Genomic DNA, 23466 nt, shown 5'->3' with positions numbered 1-23466 from the left:
TGGACGGGTAATGTATTAATTGTTTGGGCAAGGACTGCACGGACATCTCTAACGATGTCCGTGCAGCTCTTGCTAAACTATTATCGGGCCATGCAATAGGCCCAGTAAAGTATCTAGCAGATCAGTGCTCGTTTACAATTTTGATCAGGCCTTCAGTACCCAAACTATATTAGTTGAGATGGTAATACCCCTTTTGCAACATGAATTGCTGGCAACCCGGAAGCTCACTCGCCTCCTGGTTTCAAGTGATGAAATAAAATTCTAGTCTAAGATCTATGAAATAAAGATTACCTTTCGCCTGTTTATCATAGAAAATACACCTTCATTTAAAAGGCAGCAACTCCCACATGTGTACCCATGATGCAGGTGCTGAGCGCAGCCTTATAATGCAGTTTCAGCCGCGATTTAATTGCAGCCTTTCAGATGAGCGGAGCAGGAAAATATAATAATTAGAACTGTCGCTATGTACTCTCTCATGCAGTGCTCAAATTAGACTATTTATAACCATTCAGACGATCAGCGCCTAATATTGTGCTTCTTGCGATACGTTCACTATCTATGCACTGGAGATTTTGCCAAGAACATTTATTAGTTTCCAGATAAAAATATTTAAAAAGTGCAATGCATTAAATGTCTTTGTATAACCCAGAGACAATCTAGAATCAATGAGAAAAATGACTGCAGTTAATTTGCTAGGTACTGTGCATATACAGTGTTTCCTCAAAAATAAGACGCCTCCTAAAATAAGACACCCCAACTACCCTACCAACTAGTCTAAAGTAAAGCATGCCCCCGAAAATAAGGCACCCGTTGCCACCCACGACTTACCTAATCCCCTCGCGGACCTTCACAGCCGGCACCGCAGGCATACTGGTCCATGGCCCCCACACCCTCTACACTTCCTGCCGCCCACTTGACGCACGTCAAGCCGGCTGGGGTGAGAGAAATAAGACATACCCCAAAATTAAACATAGTGCCTGTTTGAGCAAAAATTAACATAAGGCACTGTTTTATTTTCGGGGAACACAGTATATGTAGGATGGTGCTTACAGTCCCCATCTGGTCTACAGTATTTTTGATGACAAGAAAAACAAAGTCCACAATCAAAAGGAATGCAGTACTTCGTAGAACCTCAATATACAGTATATCAATAAAGGGGTATTCTCATTTAGGCAAGCTATGCCCTGTCCACAAGATAGGGGACAACTTGCAGATCAGTGGGGGTCTGACTACTTCGACACCATCCGATTTCCAGAATGGAGTGAAATTGCATCTCTAAATATATACAGTTGACAGCACATGAGAGGCCACTGCTCCATTCATTTTAAGTGGGCTCATTGAAGGTTTCTGAATGCGCAGCCTATTCTGTTTATTCAGGGATTCAAGTTTAATGTGTTGCAGGAATTGTTAGGGAATAACTTGCCCAAATAAGAATACCCCTTTTAAAGTCAAATTGGTCAGTCAAGAGTCACAGTAATCTGCTTGAAAATGGATGCTGCTTATATTTAATGGGTCCACTATAAACAGAAGCAATGGAGATAATGTGAACAGAGCCTAACACTATTAGACACTAAGGGCTCAATCACATAGCTGGAGATGCACAGAGAAAGGAAATAACGTCAACTTGTCAGTGTGGCTCAAGAAAATGGAAGACTGGTAAGTCACTGATTATAACTATTCATCATAGGAAAACTGTAGTGTTCTTAAATTATAGCATATCTGTAATTTCAAGAAGAATTTTCTAACATTAACCCCTTTAGAGTATTGATAAGGTAATTTTAGTGCTCTTATTGCTGTTATTGAGCTCCTACGAGTCACCTCCACGGCGGAAACTCTATAGTTTAAAGAAAATATATAGTTACTAAAAGGGTATCTATGAATAACGAACACCCCTAGCTGACCGAGGTGTCCATTTAAAAATGTATGGGATACAACCAAATTATCTTATTTAAGCTCACCATGTAAATAGATGCTTATTTAAAACAAGGTTTTACCGACATATCCCTCTATTCCCACAGTGAAATGAGAATTCTCTAATGGTTTAAAAGATCAGTGAGAAAGAAAATGGAGAAGTCTCTAATCTATGAAGCCTTGGACAGTTTTACAATATGACCTACTTTTCACTGGCTGGATTCACATGAATGACCAAAGCTTCAAGGAGTTGTTTCTGCAGGGTATGTTCATTAAAATATCTCCATTCTTTATGGCTTTCTGCTTAGGGGGATGAAACCACATTTCACTTATATGGGTTTTCATTGAAAGGTTTGGGTAATAAATCTAACACCACAAAACAAAAAAGAAATACCATAGCGAGCTACAGACCAGCCATTCATGCACTCATTGAATACTGCAGTTTTATAGAAGTTCTATAGCTTTGACATTTAGGTTTAGACTGAGCCCAGTGACTATACGTCCATACAGCACTTTAAAGAAATGTGTGATAGATAGATAGATAGATAGATAGATAGATAGATAGATAGATAGATAGATAGATAGATAGATAGATAGGAGATGGATAGATAGATAGGAGATAGATAGATAGATAGATAGATAGATAGATAGATAGATAGATAGGAGATAGATAGATAGATAGACAAACTGACAAAGTAGGAAACTGTTAGATTTTGCTTTTATTGATTTACTACTAACAAACAAAGAAAACCAGTTCATATTGTCAGGGCAAAATTTACTGAACCATCATATCTGCACTTCAATATTGGAATTTAAAAATTAAGCAAGAGACCTGAGAGAAAGGTTATTAAAAATGGGATACCAAGAAAAGGTCTTACAAATGGCGGACTGGAAAGTACTGCAAAAAACAGAAATGGGCCTGTGACACCTAAACCAAAAAAGCAGAGGAATGACCAACTAAAACGAATTATAAGATCATATGATGTAAAATCATGAGTAGTAAAAGAAATTATGTTGTAGTGGCTGATTTTGAACTTGGACACAACAATCTCACATCTTATACCTGAATTCCCTTAAAGAGGTTATAAAAACATGGCCACTTTCTTCCAGAGACAGCACCACTTGTCTCCAGTTCAGCTGTGGCGTGCAATCAAGCTCCATTCACTTCAATGGAACAGAGTTGCAAAACCCCACCCAAACTGGAGACAAGAGTCATGTTGCTCTGAAAGGAAGTGGCCATGTTTTCCTAATGCTGGATAACCCCTAACCAAAAGGATCGACTGACCCATAGTTACTTACCACCATGCAGAGACAGAGATTCATCAACAAATTTGAGTACATTACCCCTTGAAAAAAAAAAACGTTCAAAGCAATAGCATAGCAGAAACTTTTTGAATGTGTACATTGGCAAATTGTTCTACCACAGTTATCTGCAAGCTAACATGCCCTTGCCCTCTGAATTATGTAGGAAAACCTTTTTGAACCCTAGGACGACGATTAAGTCAACATGTGGGTGACTTTAACAATCACAAACACCACAAGTTACGTTACATTTTGCTAAGAGACATGAAGGAAAATATGAAGGCTAAGACTAAGGGGCAACTATAACAAAACGCTAATACAGAATGACGTCCAATGAACATTCAAGTTAAATGCTGTAAGACCACATGGACTGACTGACTTCATTTCTTATATGTGCTTTAAATAGTACTATGTAGCTTGTATTTGCTAGTATAGAAATATGATTTTCATACCTACCAAAAACATGCCTATTCTTCCACTAAAACTAATAAGCTTACTAAAATGAACAAAGTCGAGAGCGAGGTCTGACACGCATGACATGTAAGATTACTAAGGTAATGTCTCTAAACATAGGTAACATGAGTGCCATCGCATCCTGCATAGCCAGAGCCCAGCGAAAATGAATGTGGAGTTGCAGAGATGGGTGGCGTGGACAGACTATCATAGTAGAAGGAGGGCTCACAAGATATATAAAAGATAGCCCGATTAAGTAATTTAGTGGGTGGTCACAACCAGAGCTTTGTGCTTGAAAACACTTTGGCACACAGAACATAATCTGAAGAGCTTCCAACTCGGCATTATAAGGCAAGTAAAAAAAATCACACGGACACACACAAACACTATGTTTACATGGACACTTTGGTTTAAGAATCATGCAAAAAAAAATTGGACTTTGAAATAATAGTAGTGACATTGTGAATTGGCTCTACTACAATTTACACTACCATCACTTAAGCCAAAACATTGTGATACATGAACTTATATATACGTATGGGCTATAGTGATGGCTGCGTGAAAGTTTAAAAAGTGAAACACACTGACAATATGACCTGGTTTTATTTATTTTTTTAGTAGCAAATTTAAGGTAAATGTAAATTTTAAGTTTCCTACTTAATGTCAGTATATCTATGTTACAGAGAGAGAGAGAGGGAGAGAGAGAGAAATACATATAAGAAAATAAAGGCTACATCCTAGGCTCCGGCCTATCTAAACATCTGGTCCAGCACAGGCGACACCACCACAGTCTTTGCTGCACACTACACGTGACTGTCACATTTATATTGTAATTGCCTTCAATTCATTGCTTCTGGCACCGCACCACGACTGTGAGAGGCCATGCTGCTTTATGGTTTGGCAGATAAATGTTAGTAAACTGTACTCAGGGAAGATTTGCTGCATCAATTTTTTAATTCTTTTTACAAGGTCTTTGTTTCCAAGCAAAACCACCTTCCAAGCCAGCACTTTTGTTCAAGCCATAAAAATAAAGATTGTACTTATCCTGGATCACAGCTATTCACAGTGCTGGCAAACCATCAAGGGAGCTCGGCCTAGCTGGTGGTGGTGGCTACATCACTGTAACAACTTACAAAGGTGAAAGATGTGTCTCGGCAAATATGGTCCATTGTTACAAACTCTTCCCCCCCTCAAAAAAAAAAAAAAAGAATAATAATAATTCAATGCGTCCATTGTAAAAAGACAGTTTTAGGCTGGGTTCACACTACGTATATTTCAGTCAGTATTGTGGTCCTCATATTGCAACCAAAACCAGGAGTGGATTAAAAACACAGAAAGGATCTGTTCACACAATGTTGAAATTAAGTGGATGGCCGCCATTTAAAGGGGTTGTCCGGCGATAAAAAATTATTCACAGAATAACACACATTACAAAGTTATACAACTTTGTAATGTATGTTATGTCTGTGAATGGCCCCCTTCCCCGTGTTTCCCCCCACCCACGCTAGACCCGGAAGTGTGGTGCATTATACTCACCGCATGTCGTGTCGTCCACGGTCTCCGATCGTCAGCAGTGACGTCTTCTTCGGGAGCTTGGCGGATCTTCCCGAGTGCCGGCCACCCTCTGCAGCGTCATCCGAAGCTCAGCCGCGATTGGCTGAGCATAACTGTGCTCAGCCAATCGCGGCTGAGCGGCTGATGACGCGGCCACGTCATCAGCTGCTCAGCCGCGATTGGCTGAGCACAGTTATGCTCAGCCAATCGCGGCTGAGCTTCGGATGACGCTGCAGAGGGCGGCCGGCACTCGGGAAGATCCGCCAAGCTCCCGAAGAAGACGTCACTGCTGACGATCGGAGACCGTGGTCGGCACGCGACAGGTAATGTATAGCGCACCACACTTCCGGGTACACGGGTGGGGGTGGTGGGACACGGGGAAGGGGGCCATTCACAGACATAACATACATTACAAAGTTGTATAACTTTGTAATGTGTGTTATTCTGTGAATAATTTTTTATCGCCGGACAACCCCTTTAATGGCAAATATTTGCTGTTATTTTAAAACAACGGCTGTTATATTGAAATAATGGCAGTTATTTACTGTTATATGGCGGCCATCCACTCAATTTCAACATTGTGTGAACAGAGCCTTTCTGTGTTTTTAATCCACTCCTGGGGTTTTGGTTGCAATATGAGGACCACAATACTGACTGAAGTATACGTAGTGTGAACCCAGCCTAAAAAATGTATACTAAGCACAATAAGCATCTCATTCTTTAGGCATTGACACAACTATTGATTCAGGTTTTGATCATTTCTTGTCAATATGGTAAAAGAGAAAATAAACTAATACTGAATGACAGATCCACCAAGTAAGGAGCTGTTCCCACTAGTGGCATAGCCTCTCACTAACAGAATAGAGTCCAGCAGTGTCCCAGGATTTTAATATTTTTTACAGCAAATCTAGCATGACAACTGCTACTTTTTGCTTAATTTAAGGCTATGTTCACAAACAGTATTTTTGCTCACTATTTTGGTCAGTATTTTGCAACCAAAAACAGGAGTGGATTGAAAACACAGAAAGGCTATGTCCACACGCTGATGAAATTGAGTGGATAGCCGCAATTTAATGGCAAAAAATTGCTGCTGTTTTGAAACAATGGCCGTTATTTGCCACTAATTGATGGCCATTCACTCAATTTCAACAGTGTGTGAACATAGCCTTTTTGTGTTTTCAATACACTCCTGGTTTTTGCGGCAAAACTCTCACCAAAAAAAAAGAATCACAGTTTTTTTTACTAAGTATTGTATTGTCCCCCAAAATTATACAATTTATACAAATTCCCAATATACACTTATTACAGGAAATGCACATAAAGAGCTTTTTTTCCCTGCACTTACTACTGCATCAAGGCTTCAATTCCTGGATAAAATGGTGATGTCACGCCCCGACTCCTAGAGCTGTGCGGGCTGGAGAGGATGATGGCAGAGGGATGCTCAGTGTCCCTCCAGTACCCTGTGTCCCTCAGTGTCCCTCTGCCATCATCCTCTCCAGCAGCCACAGCCCGAACAGCTCTGGGAGTCGGGTCGTGACATCACCACGTTATCCAGGAAGTGACATCACCATGTTATCCAGGAAGTGAAGCCTTGATGCAGTAGCAAATGCAGGGGGAAAAAAGCGCTTTATTTCCTGTAATAAGTGTATATTGCTGATTTGTATAACTTTTAGAGGGGCAATACAATACTTTACAAAAACATTTTGCCGGACTTCTCCTTTAAGGTAATTATAGGGGGAAAAAAGTCGAAGAAACGCCATAACAGTGGGCATACATTGCCTATAGGCTCCCATGCAATAAAAAAAAATTATAATTTAAAAAAAAAAAAAACTTTAAATTTGTGCAAAAAAGTTACTTGCACTACATTTGTAATGTGTGGTTTTTTACATACTTGTTAGAAACCTTTTCATCTTGCTCATTAAAGGGGCAAAGCTTCTGTGAAAAGGATGCATGGCTTAAAGTGGACCTGTCACAAAGTACATCGATCCAATTGGTGTGAAATCCATTCTGCAACTGGAAGTTCAGGTTTTCCTGGATACGGCCATGCCAGGTTGGTTCAATGCACAAGCCCTATTGGATCAGAATGAAGGGTTGCACGCTGTACCAGCCCAGTGTAAAAGTTGCTATGGATACCCAAACTTTCTGAGGAAGAACGGATTTCATGCTGTATCAAGTATACTTTAAGACAGCTACACTTTATAGCAGACCTGTCTCAACGTTTTAGGTGCTTTAAGTAAATGAACGGCTGTATAAGGCTTCTCATTTTGATTTTATGCATACCTTGCTTTTACAGTTTGACTCCACCAGTGCTGAGATTGCTGTTTTTTTTTTAATTTAATAGGGAAATGAGCTCCAAAAGCCCAAAGGATGTTCCTCCTAGATGCAAAAGTCCAGCTATGTATCTCACAGCTTGCCTGCAACACCCTTGTGCCTGCTTCTAGCTACCTGACATCTAGTGGTTATTTAATACAGCCTGTATAATAGAGCTAGCAATCAGCTGACAATGAACTCTGGCAGCAAAATAATGGAGCCGTATAATAGGCTGTGTAAGCGTGTGCCAATCTAGCAGATCAGGGCTTACTTACACAGCAGTGTTTTTTTTGTTTTTTTTTATACCAAAGCCAAGCTACCTTTGACAGAGACTATTACCATTTTGTCGGACACAGAGAAAAGAGCTTAAAGGGGCACTACGGGCGGGGGTTATTTTTAGGGTTTGGCCAGGACTCCGCTACGACCTCTAAATGGCTGAGTTGTCTTGAGACGTCACGTCTCAAGCCGCTGCTCAGACTAGGAAGCTGCAGCAGGACGGGAGAATCGGGCCGCGTGATCCGGGACCCAGCGCTGGAACCCGGGAGGTAAGTGACCAACAGCGTCCATTTCCACCACTTCCCGGGCCAATCTCTAAAAATAACCCCCGCCTGGAGTAACACTTTAATGTGCACCTTTGCGTTAATCAGACAATAGGCATGCAGTTGCTCCTGCTGGGTTATGTTAAGTTCGGGTAATTATAAATATGATGGTGTTCCGTGCATGAGCCCAACTAAATCTGAATGAGGCTTTTGAAAAGAGCCGACCCGCCCGTCGTAGTCATTTCGATAGCTACCCCAACTTCTGGCAGCATTTTGTAATTTCACCAGGAAATAAATAAGCTGACCCCATTGCTATTCCCTTTCTCCTTGATGCCAGTCCCTATGCAGGCTAACAATTTCCAACCAGTGTTGGCACTATGAGATGGGACAAACCCATATAGAAAAGGATATTATGAGCACCCAGTTGTCATTTTATCCACACATTTCAGAGACAATTAACAGGGTAATGTGACAATGAAGAACTGAAGAGATGCTGAAGATGCTACAGAATTATTTCCGGGGGAATACTAGGATTCACAGAATAAGACAAGTGATGCAAGCTGACACAACAGCTCTAAGGAATATGACAGCATACACCTTGCAGAACATCTCATAATGTCTCATTGCTTAGCTGGTGTACTTCAGCTCTTGAAATAAATCCACCATTATAATTATTGAGAACTAAATCTCAATACAGCCGGAGAGGAATGTGTTACTTCCTATAGTATTGCACCTTGCCAGTTGTTACATAGCAAATCAGGCACTTACTTGACTGTCTTCTTGATTAGATCTTAAGCAATCAAAATACAGGGAAGTAAAAGCAGTGAACTGCCCGAGAACCCTGGCTTAGGTTATATTTAGTCACTGACCAAGTGCTATTATTATGAAAACTTTGAAAAATTGCCACAGGCAGCAGACAGGATTCAACATCAAAATCCAGAGTGACAAAAGAGATCTGTCAAGCTGAGATGCTGAAGACAATGTACAAATAGACATAGAAAAGAGTAACCTCTACAGCATCCAGACTAACAGTATCTCCAGAAATGGATCTCCACCCTCCAAGAGCCATCCCATCAAACTATTTTAAAGCAAAAATATATTAGGGTTATTCAGGACCCGAAAAAACATGGCTGCTTTCTTCCAAAAACAGTACCACATCTGTGCTTAAGCTGTGTGTGGTATTACAAATCTGTTTCATTCATTTTATGTAACTAGGCTGCAATTTCCCACTAACCAAACTGAGAACAAGAGCGGTGCTGTTTTTGGAAGAAGTCTGGGCTCCATTAGAACACCCTAAAGGTGCCTATACACCTTCTACTAAAGACAGCCAAACCCACCACCAGCTCTCTATGGTGTATGGAGCCTTCCTGACTCTCCACCATCAGATCATATTGGTGGAGAGAATGGTTGGCAACGTTAAATCTTCACTGCTCAACCATTCAAGTGAACAGGAGATGAGCTGCACTTACACATCAACACCACTACACTGTGTAGTGGTACTATGCAGAGCAGGTGCTGGTTGTCAGCACTATGTAGATCAGTGATTGACCCCTGATGCCCCTGATATTATAGTTAACCCCTAGTAGTGCCCTGGTAGCCAGAGTTAACCCCTTAGTGATGGCCCTGGAAGTCATAGTTAACCCCCAGCCCCTGATTGCCGTAGTTAATATCCGCTACCAGGGACCTTTCTGGGAGTTTAACTCCCAGTGGTGTTCCTGGTAGCCATAATTAACCCCCTCACAGATGCCCTTGGTAGCTGAAGTTAACCCGCCAGTGATGCCTCTGGTAGTCATAGCTAACCCACAGTGAGATCCCTGGTAACCGTAGTTAACCTACCAGTAAGGCCTCTGGTAGTTTAGTTAACCCCCCAGTGATGTTCCTAGTAGTACTAGTTAACCCACCTGTGATACCTTTGGTAGTCTAGTTAACCCCCAGTGATTCCTCTTGTAGCCTGTACCAAAAAAAAAAATTCCACTCCAAAATTCCACATTTTCTCCGCTCCCACACTGCCTGGGTCCTCTTTTCTCTCCTGTAGTCTGTGCCCATCTTCTCATGCAGGTGGCGCATGATAAAATAATGTCATTGTGCACGGCAGGAGAAAGAAGACGTGGGCCGTTCTGGTGGGGCAGGAGCCAGCACCCACAGCATTCTCCAGAGTCTGGTGGTCGCTGCATTCAATGTTATGTTGTTTGCAGCACCTGGCGGACACAGGAGACCCACGGAGGCCACATCAAGACAACTCAGGAGCCAGTTGCAGCCCCTGGGCCGGAGGTATCAGACCCCCTGATTTAATTTAAGAGTTAATGGTAAAGAGAACATTTAGATTGGTTATTACCTACATGTAACACCTTGACATAGAGGGGGAAAAAATGACAACTGTGATGACAATGCAGATCTAATTTACCTTAAGTTTGGTTTTGTGCTGCACGTTCAGGCATGAAAAATCCAAAATCCGGTATCCTGCAGATCTGGTCCACTTTCCCGGCCACTTATGGGTCTGAGTGGGGAACTGGGACTGACTTGCAAGGGGCCCGGACCTGTAGGATACTGGCACCAGCACTGGAGCAGGGGAGGTGGGAGCATGTTACCTCTTTTATCCTCCTCCGCCAGCACTCCCCAACCCGGAGTTCTCCTTTAAATGTAGAATGTTAAAATCCCATGCATCTTTTAATTCTAGGCTGTATTCTTTTATTGTGCTAGTTTTATATACAGCAGTTGTAACAAATTAATTGGTGATTTTAACATATTTTACATGAGCTCATGTTCACAGCTGTATAACAACTGCTTCTCCTGTGTTCCCTAGACACCTGCAGTTATCATAAGAATAAGCCAAAAAACACACGGTTCTGACAATAGAAAAAAAAAAACAACAACCAACTTAATGAGTGGTTAACAACCACAACATTTGCATGACATAATTCTAAACACATAAACAGCAATACAAATACATTTGCACATGTTTTTAAATGGAAAAATGCAAAACAACAAGATAGGCTGTTGGAGCATAATAAATTAAGGACCACATGCACCAAGTCCCATAGGCACAAGACTCAGATTTTGAGATATATAGGTCACGGCTGTCATACCACCCACAAATTTAACAGTAATGACTAAATGTTCATAAAATAACACAGAAAATACACTGTACAGTTTAACATGTAGAAATTCATGTATGTCATTACTATAAAGGGAATATCCAGCTATGTATGGGTCACTGTGCCTCAGAGTGCACTAATAATGCCTGACCATACAATCCCTCTACACCAATATGTATTTATTTACACAAAAACATCTGCTGCATTTCCAAAATACTATCTAATGGCAGACTTAGGCAGGATTACGCTATCATAGTGGCTTCTATCTATTCTGCTAGCAACTATGTTCAGTGTGGATTGTTATTTTGATAAACTTACAGTGTAGTCATCTGCACTATGGATTCCTGCAAAAACAGTATATCCAGTGAAATGGACTCAATGCCGTCACTAGTTCACTATGTTTAGTTAACCAGTGACTCAATTATCCCAGCAATATACATCTGTATATCACTCTCCTGGTATGACAATGTATACCTCAAATGTAGTCTACTTTTTAGACATGAGTGTAGCCTTAAAGGAGTTATCCAGTGCTACAAAAACATGGCCACTTTCTTCCAGAGACAGCACTCTTGTCTCCAGCTTGGGTGTGGTTTTGCTGCTCAGTTCCATTGAAGTGAATGGAGCTTAAAGGGGTTATCCAGCACTACAAAAACATGGCCACTTTCCCCCTACTGTTGTCTCCAGTTTGGGTGGGGTTTTGAAACTCAGTTCCATTGAAGTAAATGGAGCTTAATTGCAAACTGCACCTGAACTGGAGACAACAGTAGGGGGAAAAGTCATGCTATCTCAGAAAGAAAGTGGCCATGTTTTTGTAGCACTGGATAACCCCTTTAAAGGAGAAGTCCAACAGGGAGGGGAGTGGGGGGCAAAAAAAAGTATTTTTGACTGGGGGAAACATAATAAGGAAGGTATATTTACCCACCCTGATACCTGCACAGCGCCTCATCCCGCTCCTGGACCACAGCCAGAAGTCTTCATTGCTCCACTGTAGCCACATCACATGCCATACCCATAGCTGTATTAACAACAAAAGTATGGAGATCGGCAGGGGGTACGGAGGACGGACCCCCCGCAGTCTTATTTACACGTCCCGTAATCTACGAATCCGTATTTACCTATTTGAGTTAGTGCACATGTTTGTCTACTAGGCTATTCACTCGATCAGTATATTACAAGGACGCAAACCAATACAGGGGGAAGAAAAAAAAAAAACCTAGTGCAGACACAGATTTTTTTTCCGGATCCTCTCATAAAAATCAATGGGATCCGCTATTTTTGTTTTTGGATTGTAACCTGTTTGACATCCGTATTTCAATAAATATAAAAAAAAAAAAAAAAAAACATCAGTTATAATTGACATAAAAAAAAAAAAAAAAAAAAAAGATTTACAGAAATGCGGATGCACTATATATGCCCAATCAAGAATTTTTTGCGGATTGTACGGATGGGATAGCGGGAGGAATATATCGACTTGAAAAAACTACTGAACTTGTGTATAAGGCCTTACTTGTGGCCTATCCTGTGGATAGGGGACAAGTTAGTTTTGTTATTCTCATCTGCACGAATGTAGTGATAATGGTCAGGTTCATCAAGTTATATATTTTGCAGATACATTCATTTAGCAAACCTGCTTCCTTTTCCTCATCTGCTGCTCTTTTCACCCTCTTGTTTGGCCGGAGAACCAGTTTAACCACATTAATATGCACAGAGCTGGGCCAAAATATGACTGGGTCAGGAGGGGCTTTCAGCCACTGATTATCAACAAGAATATTCCAATTTGTTAAAGGGGTAGTGCGGCGCTAAGAAATTATTCACAGAATAACACACATTACAAAGTTATACAACTTTGTAATGTATGTTATGTCTGTGAATCGCCCCCTTCCCGTGTCCCACCACCCCCACCCGTGTACCCGGAAGTGTGATGCTGAGCGGCTGATGACGCGGCCGCGTCATCAGCCACGATTGGCTGAGCACAGTTATGCTCAGCCAATCGCGGCTGAGCGGCTGATGACGCGCAGAGGGCGGCCGGCACTCGGGACGATTGGAGAGCTTCGGCCGTCCATCCGAAGATGACGTTGTGGTACAGAAGATCGGGGTCGGCACGTGACAGGTATGTATAATGCACCACACTTCCGGGTACACGTGCGGGGGTGGGGGGACACAGGGAAGGGGGCGATTCACAGACATAACATACATTACAAAGTTGTATAACCTTGTAATGTGTGTTATTCTGTGAATAATTTCTTAGCGCCGCACTACCCCTTTAAAACCAATAGGATCTTTACAATCATAATGATTAAATAATATTTGAAAAGTAATCATGAATGCACATTTATGACTGGTGGACTGAGGTGTGATTGCTGTCAGCTAAATCAAATATAACCTGAACTTTTCTGTCAGTCACAATAAAGTAGGTAAAACCTCTATCACACATCCTTGTCAGGTTACTAAGGAAAGTAGTGCTAAAGAAAGTAGTAATTTTTCTTATCCTTCAACGTGGGTCTGTAGCTCTGCTGCCAAATACAACCAACGGTTAAAGAACGTTCTGTATTTCTCTAATTCCATGTATCCTACATTTGTCAATCACTGGTTTTTGAAATATTTTGTTCCAACATTAACCAAAATAGAACAAACGTGAGGAGACATATTCCAAATGAAACAAAATAATGTACAATTGCCACACAACACTCCCCTTACTGACTGTGTAAGACTGACCTAGACAGCATCCGTAACCTGATGCATGAAAAATCCAATTTTGTATTATTGACTAATATTTCTCTATAAAAAAAACACACTGATATTTATAGGCATTGCAGCGGCTAGTAGAGCTTATTGGTTCAATGTAACAACATATCAAGTTACTAAATCTCGTAATTATATTAAAAAAGACAAAGAAAAACAGAACAAAAAAGTTGAGAGGGTTCAAAATGTGGAGACTGTAGCTTTGAACTGAATTTTTATTATATCAAATGAAAAATTAACCATATTTATTAAATATGTTATCATTTTGTTGCTAGAGAGTCTATGAAACTAAAACACAACTGGTTATGTTGCTGCTGCTGCTCATCTTCTCAACAGCAGATCAAAAAGAAGAGGGACGTGGTTTACAGGGGTGGAAAGCACTTTGAGTCCTTGGGATCAAACAGTAGACTTTGTATAGAAATGTAGATAGGATGGGGAGCACATACAGAAAAATTGGCAGTGAGAGGGGGAAGGAATATTCAGCAGCCCCATAAATACAGCCTTGGCCACACATTTGCAGTGCACCATTCATTTTGGAGACAATACTGTCTCAGTTCTTAGAATCAATGGGGGTCCCAGCAGTCAACCCCCTTAAATTAGCATTTTATCACCCTATCCTATGGTAGATAACATGCTCAAATGAGGAATAACTCTTTAAAGTGAATCTGTCAACTCCTGACTGCCTCCAGAGCTGACGGCACAACTTGATAGATATCAATAAAAGAATCTACAATACCCTTGTTGCCTGTGTCTGTATTTTATGTTCATGAAACACCTTCATTTAGGCCATGATTAGTGTCAAGGAGGTGGGGCCTATGATTCCCTGGGCCTTATCATGGCTATGCACCAGTGAGATTTAGTAGTGCCAGGGCCCGGTGAATCAAAGGCCCCACTTCATTGACACTATTCATGCCCTGGACAAAAGGTGATGTTTTATGAAAATAAAACAGACACAGGCAACATGAGTAAGTTCTGAACGCTTATACTAAAATCTATCCAGGGGTGCTACCAGCTCTGGAGGTACAGTAGTCACAAGGTAGGAGATTCACTTAAAAGGGTCCATTCATACATACTTTTCTGAAATCTGCTGTGATACTGATTACCATTAAAGTCTATGGCACTCCATTGCCATAGCGTTATAAAAGTTCACAAATTCTGTTGCAACTATGTTAAAAAGTAATAAAAAGAAGTAATTCTTCCCATCCTGTTTGCGCTGTCCAGCCGCAGCCAGGAATAAAAATACGCTGTATGAATAAAGTGCCATAGACTTTAATGGTAATCAGTATCGCAGCAGATTTCAGTGTGAAATCCACTGTGATATGGTACATGTGAATGGACCCTTAGGCTCATTTTACAAGTGTAAGGGTCCTATTACACGGAACGATTTTTAACGATTAACGACTAACGATAAATGATCGTTAGTCGTTAACCTGAAATCGTTCACCATAATACACAGAACGATGGTTGTTAGATACGATCGTTATTGCCATCAATGGGCAATGTGCTATCACACTGAACGATTAGTGAAAAAAATGCAGAACTTGAGGGAACGAAAGTGGAATTACAGCGAACAATTAACGATAATTTTAGGTTCAGATCTAAATCAACGATCAACATACGAACGATTTTTAGATCGTTGCCTGCAATTACACAGAACAATTATGGTTTAAATTAAAACGATATAACGATTTTCCGCACAATAATTGTCCCGTGTAATAGGGCCCTAAAACCTGGACCCACTGCAATGGGAAATTTAATTTACATGTCTGCAATATTTCTGATCCATAGCGCTGTTCCAGTTCTATGTTGCAGATTAAATATGGATTTCACTCAATAATAAGTACGTTTTTCCGACATAAATCTGCGATAATTATTATGAATCAGACTTCTTTGCCTTGTAGAAAAACCTGTAATGCCCATCTGCTCTTCATACTGAACTTCCCATTGATAGGATAATATCAATGAATTTTAAAACAATCAGATCTGAGTGGAAGAACAGTTTCCATAGAAACTATTGAATGAAAATATAAGGCAGTAATTGGAAAGTGGCTTTAAGGGAATTTTTCACCTGGATTTTTTTACTAATTAAAACCAGATAGTAATGCATATTTTTTAATCTGTTATTTAATGATTGTGGCTTTTCTTCATTCCCTTTTTTTGTTTGTAATCGCAGGGGCAGCCTAGAACATGTGCAGTAAGGTTATAGTGATCCAGTGTCATTCATCCCTATGAGAACACATACATTGACATCCCGCAGTGAGTATGAGAGTTAACACCCCGCCGCCCACAGCCGAGAGCATACATTACCTGCTCGGCGCCGCGGCTGCATGTGAGGCTCCTGGCTCCGGTCCTGCTCAGCCAATCAGTGCACGGCAGCACTGACTGGCTGAGCGGGACCAGAGTCGGGAGCCTCACATGCAGCTCCTGCGCCGAGCAGGTCATGTTTGCTCTCGGCAAATCCCACTGTGAGTATTCTGTAAGTGTTCTCATAGGGGTGAATGTCAATGGATCCGCAGCGAATTTTGCTGTAAATTCGCAGCGTGAAATCCGCTACGGATCCATTACGTGTAAAGACACCATAAGGGTGAGTTCACACGTACCGTATAACAGCGGATTTCGGAATCTGCTGCGATTTCCAGTATTATTCTATATGGGTTTACATATTCACAGTGGAATTTTCACTCATACAGAATGACAGTACGAGGATTCGCAGCAGATTTTGCTGCAGAACACGCAGTGAGAAATCCACTGTGATCCGGTACGTGTGAACCCACCCTAAAACTGAAGTTTGCAGTTTAAATTCATTATCATTTTTTTTTTATCATCATGGTTTAAAGAGGAACTACCAGCAGGTTAGATGAATCTAACCTGCTGATAGTTCCCCTTTAAAACAAAGCTATACTTACTTGTATCCAGGTCCAATCTCCTGAAGGCAGCTATTTAGCCTTGTGCTGGTTGGAAAAAAAAGAGACTTCACACAGAAAGTCTGGTCATCTGCGTGCTCACAGATGGTAGCCATATGACTGATGGATGCGTTGGCCCGTGACTTTGTGCATTTAGTCTATTTTTTTTTTTAACCAGAGAAAGACTAAAAAGCTGCCTTCAGGAGTGTGGACCTGGATTTCAGGTAAGTATAGCTTTGTTATAAAGCATGATAAATAAATAAAAAATTATTAATGTTAATTGCAAACATGCTTTATTTTACATCCCTATCCACATAACCAGTTTCCAGTGGCCAGGAGCAGCGCTATGGAAGCCTAGGGACCGGTAAGTATTGTATATTTGCATTGCATTATTAATCCCCTCCACCCCTCTGCCTGCCATTTTTTAGTTTCATAAGACTTCTCTTTTTAAGCTTAGTGGCTAGAATTAAAAATTATAATATGGATTATTTTAAAATATAGATAGCAAATTGGGGGGGGGGGACAGAACTTGATTTAAACAGGTCATTTTCATATAACATGACAATATGGAAAGCAAATGCAGATGCTTTATTTTAATGTTAAGTATACATGTGTACAGCATTCTAAAGGGATAACAGAAGTTCTCACTAAGAGGATCATGTAGTAGGAGTAGCAGATGGGGAACTAATGAATGATTTTTGGACAATGCACATGTGTTAGCTCTTAATGGCAGTACAAGGTTACAGGGCTGCACGATTGTGCAAATTCATGAAGACTATTGTAAGTTTGCCAGGGAGATGACAATGACACTGTAACAACTGCCGTAGCCCTAAGCAAGAGGAGCGCTCTGCTCCTCTATACTGGAGATTCTCTAACTTTTTCTACATCAACTAATTCAGGTCTGAACACTCACACCAGGACCAATCAAAATTTTTGACATGTCACTATGACAAATAACCTTGCGGTAACACAGACCAGTGCTTCTCAATTCCAGCCCTCATAGCCCACCAACAGGTCATGTTTTGAGGTTATCCTATACAAACAACACCTGTGAGAATACCTGATGTGCTGAGTATAGTTATACACCTGGGAAATACTAAAGGAATCCTCAAAACATGACCTATTGGTGGCCATGAGGACTAGAATTGAGAAGAACTGACTTGAGTAATTTCAGCAAATGTCAGTGCTTCTCAATTCCAGTCCTCTTGGCCACCAACAGGTCATGTTTTGAGGATTTCACAGTTGAAATAATTGTACTCAGTGCATCAGGTATTACCACGTATGCTATTTCTATGGGATATCCTCAAAACATGACCTGTTGGTGGGCCACAAGGACTGGAATTGAGAAGCACTGACTGAAGTTTTGATACAATTTAGATTACAAGTATACTAGTAACTTCATATATTTCCACCTACATAAAGCAGGAATTGCATTAACCATGTATAAATTCAGTTGAATTGGTTCACGCTCAAAGTTGCTAGAAAAGAAAAATGCAAATGATAAAAATAAAATGTATTTGGTAGAGATGAGCGAACCTCGAGCATGCTCGAGTCGATCCGAACCCGAACTTTCGGCATTTGATTAGCGGTGGCTGCTGTAGTTGGAAGGCCTAAGGCTATGTGGAAATCATGGATATAGTCATTGACTGTATCCATGTTTTTCAGACAACCTTAGAGCTTTATCCAAGTTCAGCAGCCACCGCTAATCAAATACCGAACGCTCGGGTTCGGAACGACTCGAACCCGATGCGTTCATCTCTAGTATTTGGTAACTTGTGTCACTTCACTTGTTATTTTCTTATTAATCCTTCAACTCAGAATGAAATTGATAATTTCTGAATCTCTGCCAATGTATGTAATAAGATACGGAGCATTACAGGTGGGGAAGATGGTGAATCTACTTCACGGAGGATTAGTTAGCAATGTGGAAACAGCATATAGAAATGAATGCAAACATGTTCTAGAATGGAATGCAAATAGTTGTGGTGCCAAGAAACTATGCTGAAGTTTCAACTTGCCTTAGGAGGACTCTAGGAAAAACCTTAGAGATAGCAAACAAGTCACACTGTTAAGTAGAATAAAAGTAAACGCTTCATTCATCTTAGAGGGAAAAAGATTTTCTAATCTTACAGGAAGAAGGTCTGCTCCAAATGTCAGTGTCGCACCAGATTGCCTAGGGCCCAACAGTGGAACAGATTCTAGTGGCCCAACCTACACCTCAACCATGCTGAATGTTCACATCTATCGAGGGATGTGTATGGGTGACAAACAGAATAGCACGAACAATAATACCTTAGGAATTGTAAATAAAGCAACATTAACGTCCACATTTGTGGACATATTTTGTGACCAGGACAGGTTGTATTTCGGTTAATAAATACGAAATAAATAATGGAGGGTTGAGGTTGTTTGCTATATCTGGGAGAAGCACATGTCTGTGCACTTCACTCCCCAGTTCACTGTAATCTCCTTTCGGTTGAAGGAGACATGCTTCATCTGAATGGAGATACAACTAGTCGGAAAGTAAAGTGGCGATCAGTGAGATTTTGAACACCCAATCTCTGTCCAATCAAAACTTTTGATCATAAATGACAGGGTACTTTAAAGCAGAAGTCCCATGAAACTAAAAGATGACAAGAAGACAATCCTAAGACAATCACCAACTGAATTTCCCAATGGCGGCAGTCCCTATCAGCTCCAGTTGGTGTCTTTGGTTCTCCCTCACTTCTGCATTCCAGTGTAATGAATGGGAGAGAAAATGGCTGAGCAAGCTGGAAGCCATGTGATGCCCTTCAGCCAATGAAAAGGCTGCTGGTACATAAGTGCTTGGGGAGGGGGGCATGGAGGGCGGCAGATAGCTAATTAACACATATTACAAAGTTATATAACTTTGTAATGTGTGTTCATTAAGGAAAAAAAAGTTTAACACCAGAGTCGCCCCTTAAGTTACATTTACTTTTCATGGAGTAATAAAAGGACATCAAAGAAATTGAAGGATAACCAGAATAAGACTGATTACTTTACGTCAAGGAAGCAGAGTATATAATATTTGATATACACATGATATAATAATGAAGTGAGCAGAGTCAGTAATAGAGCACGATAGCTCCTGATAGATGGAGAACACACGCCCAATACTGCTGGTCTTAGTCAGAGTTAGGTTCAGATCATGACACATCACTTTATATAAGACCAAAAGATTTCATAAGCCAAGAAAACATCAGTCTGAGAAGTTACATTGTACAGAGGAATTATATTGACCGGAGATAGGGTCAATGATTTTCTAGCCACAGATTATTTGGTACAATGTGACTCATCAGAAGTTGCTGGAATACAGCTCCTGTAATAACGCTGCTTTCATCTTACTGACCATTGATGTACAAGGATCAAAATCTTCAGATTTCAGTTCGTTCTTGTGTCAGCTATTGGATGGGGTTTTTAAGCAAGGTGAATGACATATACGGTATTGTTCAAGATCTATTCCTTTTAGTATTCTATAGCTTCAGAGTAGGAATTTAGACATCAAGCGGATATTTAGCATATGAATGGAATACCATTAGCAAAAAAGAAATGGAAAAAAAAAAAAAAATCACAGCTCTTTCATATTCCAGGTTGCATGCTTTTGTCCATTTCATCATTTCTAATTGACTCTTGTCTTATTTTGTTCATCTATTACATGAAGCCATTATTAGCCAAGACTATCCAGAACGCAGGTATCAAACCTGTGGCCCTCCAGCTTTGCAAACCTAAGTTGTTCAGGCATGATGGAAATTAGAGTTTTTCAACAACAGCCTTGGCTTTTCCCACACTGCAGTTTCAGACAAATCCATTGGTGGCAGCAGAGAGGCAGTGATGCCCCTTACAGCTGCTGCTACTCAATATAAAATGCAAAAAAATAAATAAATAAAATATATACACACACTTTTTATTTAGAATAATTATATAGAAAATTTTTACAATGTAAATATTTATTTTGTTAGAATCCACCTTTAATGACACTTTGTATAGAAATATTTCTACATTTAAGCTATGTGAACAGTTAATAAATGGTCATTTCCATTCAAAAATATTTTGAAAGGATTTAAGTTCTAGTTGTAATGGAAAGAACAATATAGAGCATGTGTTGTGTCACTGGATTATTAGCATCCCTTGTACTCATGGAGCACGAGGGACTGCTGTGAAACTCATGCTGAAATAATAAGGAAAGCTATTGTAGCCCAAGTGCAATCTGTGCAGACTCTAAATAAAAGTGCGAGAGCCTGTTCTGATGTCACTTTCCTTTGTTCCAAACAAATGAAACACTGCAAGTCTTCTCAGCTCTATTGTTAACAACTTTGTTCTGTAAACTGCTCAGCCAGGCTTTAAATTGTATAGAACACGTTTTATATGATCACTTCTAAAATTACATAATACATTTTCATTTAGCAGAAACATCTCTCTGATTTGGCAAGGCAGACGTTACAGCGCAACAACACATAACCTGGGTCCTTTAATAAGAGAATGGCGTAACAGATTAAGAAAGGTTTACCAATATGAAAAGATCTGATTTGCCCGTAAAAAAATAGGAGGAAAGCGAAATTTAAGCCTGGTTGTGGTGAAATACTAGACGTGTTAATATGTTAACCCCTTAATAAAGGGTGAGGGTGGCGGTTGTCTTTTTTTTCCCCCCCTCACTGCTCTCGAGCTGGGGTGGGGATTGGAATGGTATATAGTTAAGGTTTACTTTTAATAGGGCTCATTTTCTAGTCCAAATTGTGCCAGGGCGCATGTACTCATGCTCTGATCTATACATAGGTCTCCCTGGGACTATAAGGAAGAAGTGTACAGGCTTTATCTACAACTGGTATAGTACAGTTGGGCCGATGTACAGGCTCTTGTTGTTTCTCTTACCTTTTAGCTTGCACATACAGCTGTATATTTTAGAAGTATAGATAGGTCTCCTGGAGACCAGAATGAAGAAGATGTGTGCTTTAGAGGGAATTGCTATCCCACAATATAGCACACTGTGGACTGGATAATGATTCATGTTTTTATATGCTAATGTCAATGTTTGGGGTATTTTGTAAATTGTGATAATTAATAAAAATTACTGAAATTAACAAAAAAAAAAAATCACAACCTGGAATTTTCCAACATAGATCGTACTGTTCAACAATAACAATGCCCTGTTAACAGGAATCCAAGGGCGAATCAGCACATGTGCAGTGTCTTATTGCCAAGGGGTCTCATGTTAGCACTCCTCCTGCCTGCAGGGCACTCAATAATTATGTCCATAGACTAATTCAGGCCACTGCTGAGTAATACAAATGGGTAATCTCCTTCCAGACAAATTTCACACCTTCTTAAAACTCTTTTCAGTAGTATCTTACCTTGTAAACCTGGCCATACGTTCCATTTCCAACAAGCTCTACTAGTTCAAAAATCCCTGCAGGATCCTACAAAAAAAAAAAAAAAAAGAAAAAATGAAAAAGGATTTAGAAAGTCATTTAATATACACATTCTTGAAATACAGAACTTTAGAAACATCTGCTCAACCCCAGATATGCTACAGATAGAACAAATACAACTCTTCTTATAGAAACTGGATAGCAATCTCAAATCATGTCTTAAATGGCTCAAGTACTGACTAACAGGGATATATGGCTGCAGAGAACATGCGCTGGAATACTGCATAGCCTACAGGGCAGGACGCCACAGGGCAGTTTAGCACTCTCCTCAAGGAGGAACATTACCATCATTACCATCACAGGAGTTATACACATTTACTTAAATGTGTTAACCACAAAATTTCCTAAAAATGTGTGTAAAATAAAAAAACAAAATGCACTTGAAATGGTCATGACTTTTGGGTAAACAGATGTGATAATAGTGTGTAACCACAATAAGTTATATAAATATATATACCATAAGTTATACAATGAAGCAAAATTGAGGCAAGTTTCCCAAGGTCAGTTTACACTAGAATAACATAGGTCCATAGCATGTATATAATAGTAGCAAATTCTGAACTGATCAATAGTCTATTAATGACGAGCCTGTATTACCTTAACATGAAACTGGTCTTAGAAACAGAAACAATCCAGTACCCGTTAGAGGCGACTCTAATTGTCAAAAGGGTTTCTTTATCTCTCACACAGCCCATGGGCCAGCTCAAAACAACCAGCAAAAACACACTGTCCAAAACAGAAAACCTCTATGAATACAAAGCCCTGTTACACAACGCGATTATCATTTAAAGATTCGCTATAACAATCGATCACTAACAATAACTAGTGATTTTGTAGGGAACGATTTTGAGGTTATTACATTCACCGATTACTTTTATAAACAATCATTTTAACAACGTTATATGGTCGCTAATCATTTCTCAGGAGAACCCGCACAACATGTTGTAAATGTGAATGATTAATAACACGAACAGATAAGCAAACAATCAGCCAACTACCAACTATTTTTTTCAACATGTTGAAAGACATAAATGAACAATTTTTCATTCGTCGTTTGCTGAGTGTAATTACACGGACAGGTAATCGCTAATTTTCGGTTGTTATAGAGAATGTTTAAACGATAATCGCTCTTTGTAATAGGGTCTGAGAATATTATTGGAGGACTGCAGGGTGAATGAACATGCCTTTTGTATCTGAGATATGAATTACG

The 23466-nt window shown here is 40.1% G+C and overlaps 1 protein-coding gene across 15 annotated transcripts in view; it reads right to left on the bottom strand.

Moving 5' to 3' along the window:
* The window catches only part of TNIK (TRAF2 and NCK interacting kinase), a 214578-nt gene that overhangs the window by 135967 nt on the left and 55145 nt on the right, over nucleotides 1-23466 (bottom strand). For all 15 annotated transcript variants that reach the window (XM_069975189.1, XM_069975192.1, XM_069975197.1 and 12 more), the window contains exon 2: nucleotides 22179-22244. In XM_069975189.1, the coding sequence (XP_069831290.1) occupies nucleotides 22179-22244 (66 nt within the window). The remainder of the gene's footprint in view (nucleotides 1-22178; nucleotides 22245-23466) is intronic.

The sequence above is a fragment of the Dendropsophus ebraccatus genome, chromosome 6 (genome assembly GCF_027789765.1).
Source record: "Dendropsophus ebraccatus isolate aDenEbr1 chromosome 6, aDenEbr1.pat, whole genome shotgun sequence".
In the NCBI taxonomy this organism is placed as follows: domain Eukaryota; kingdom Metazoa; phylum Chordata; class Amphibia; order Anura; family Hylidae; genus Dendropsophus; species Dendropsophus ebraccatus.
This window is presented reverse-complemented; position numbering and strand designations above follow the sequence as displayed.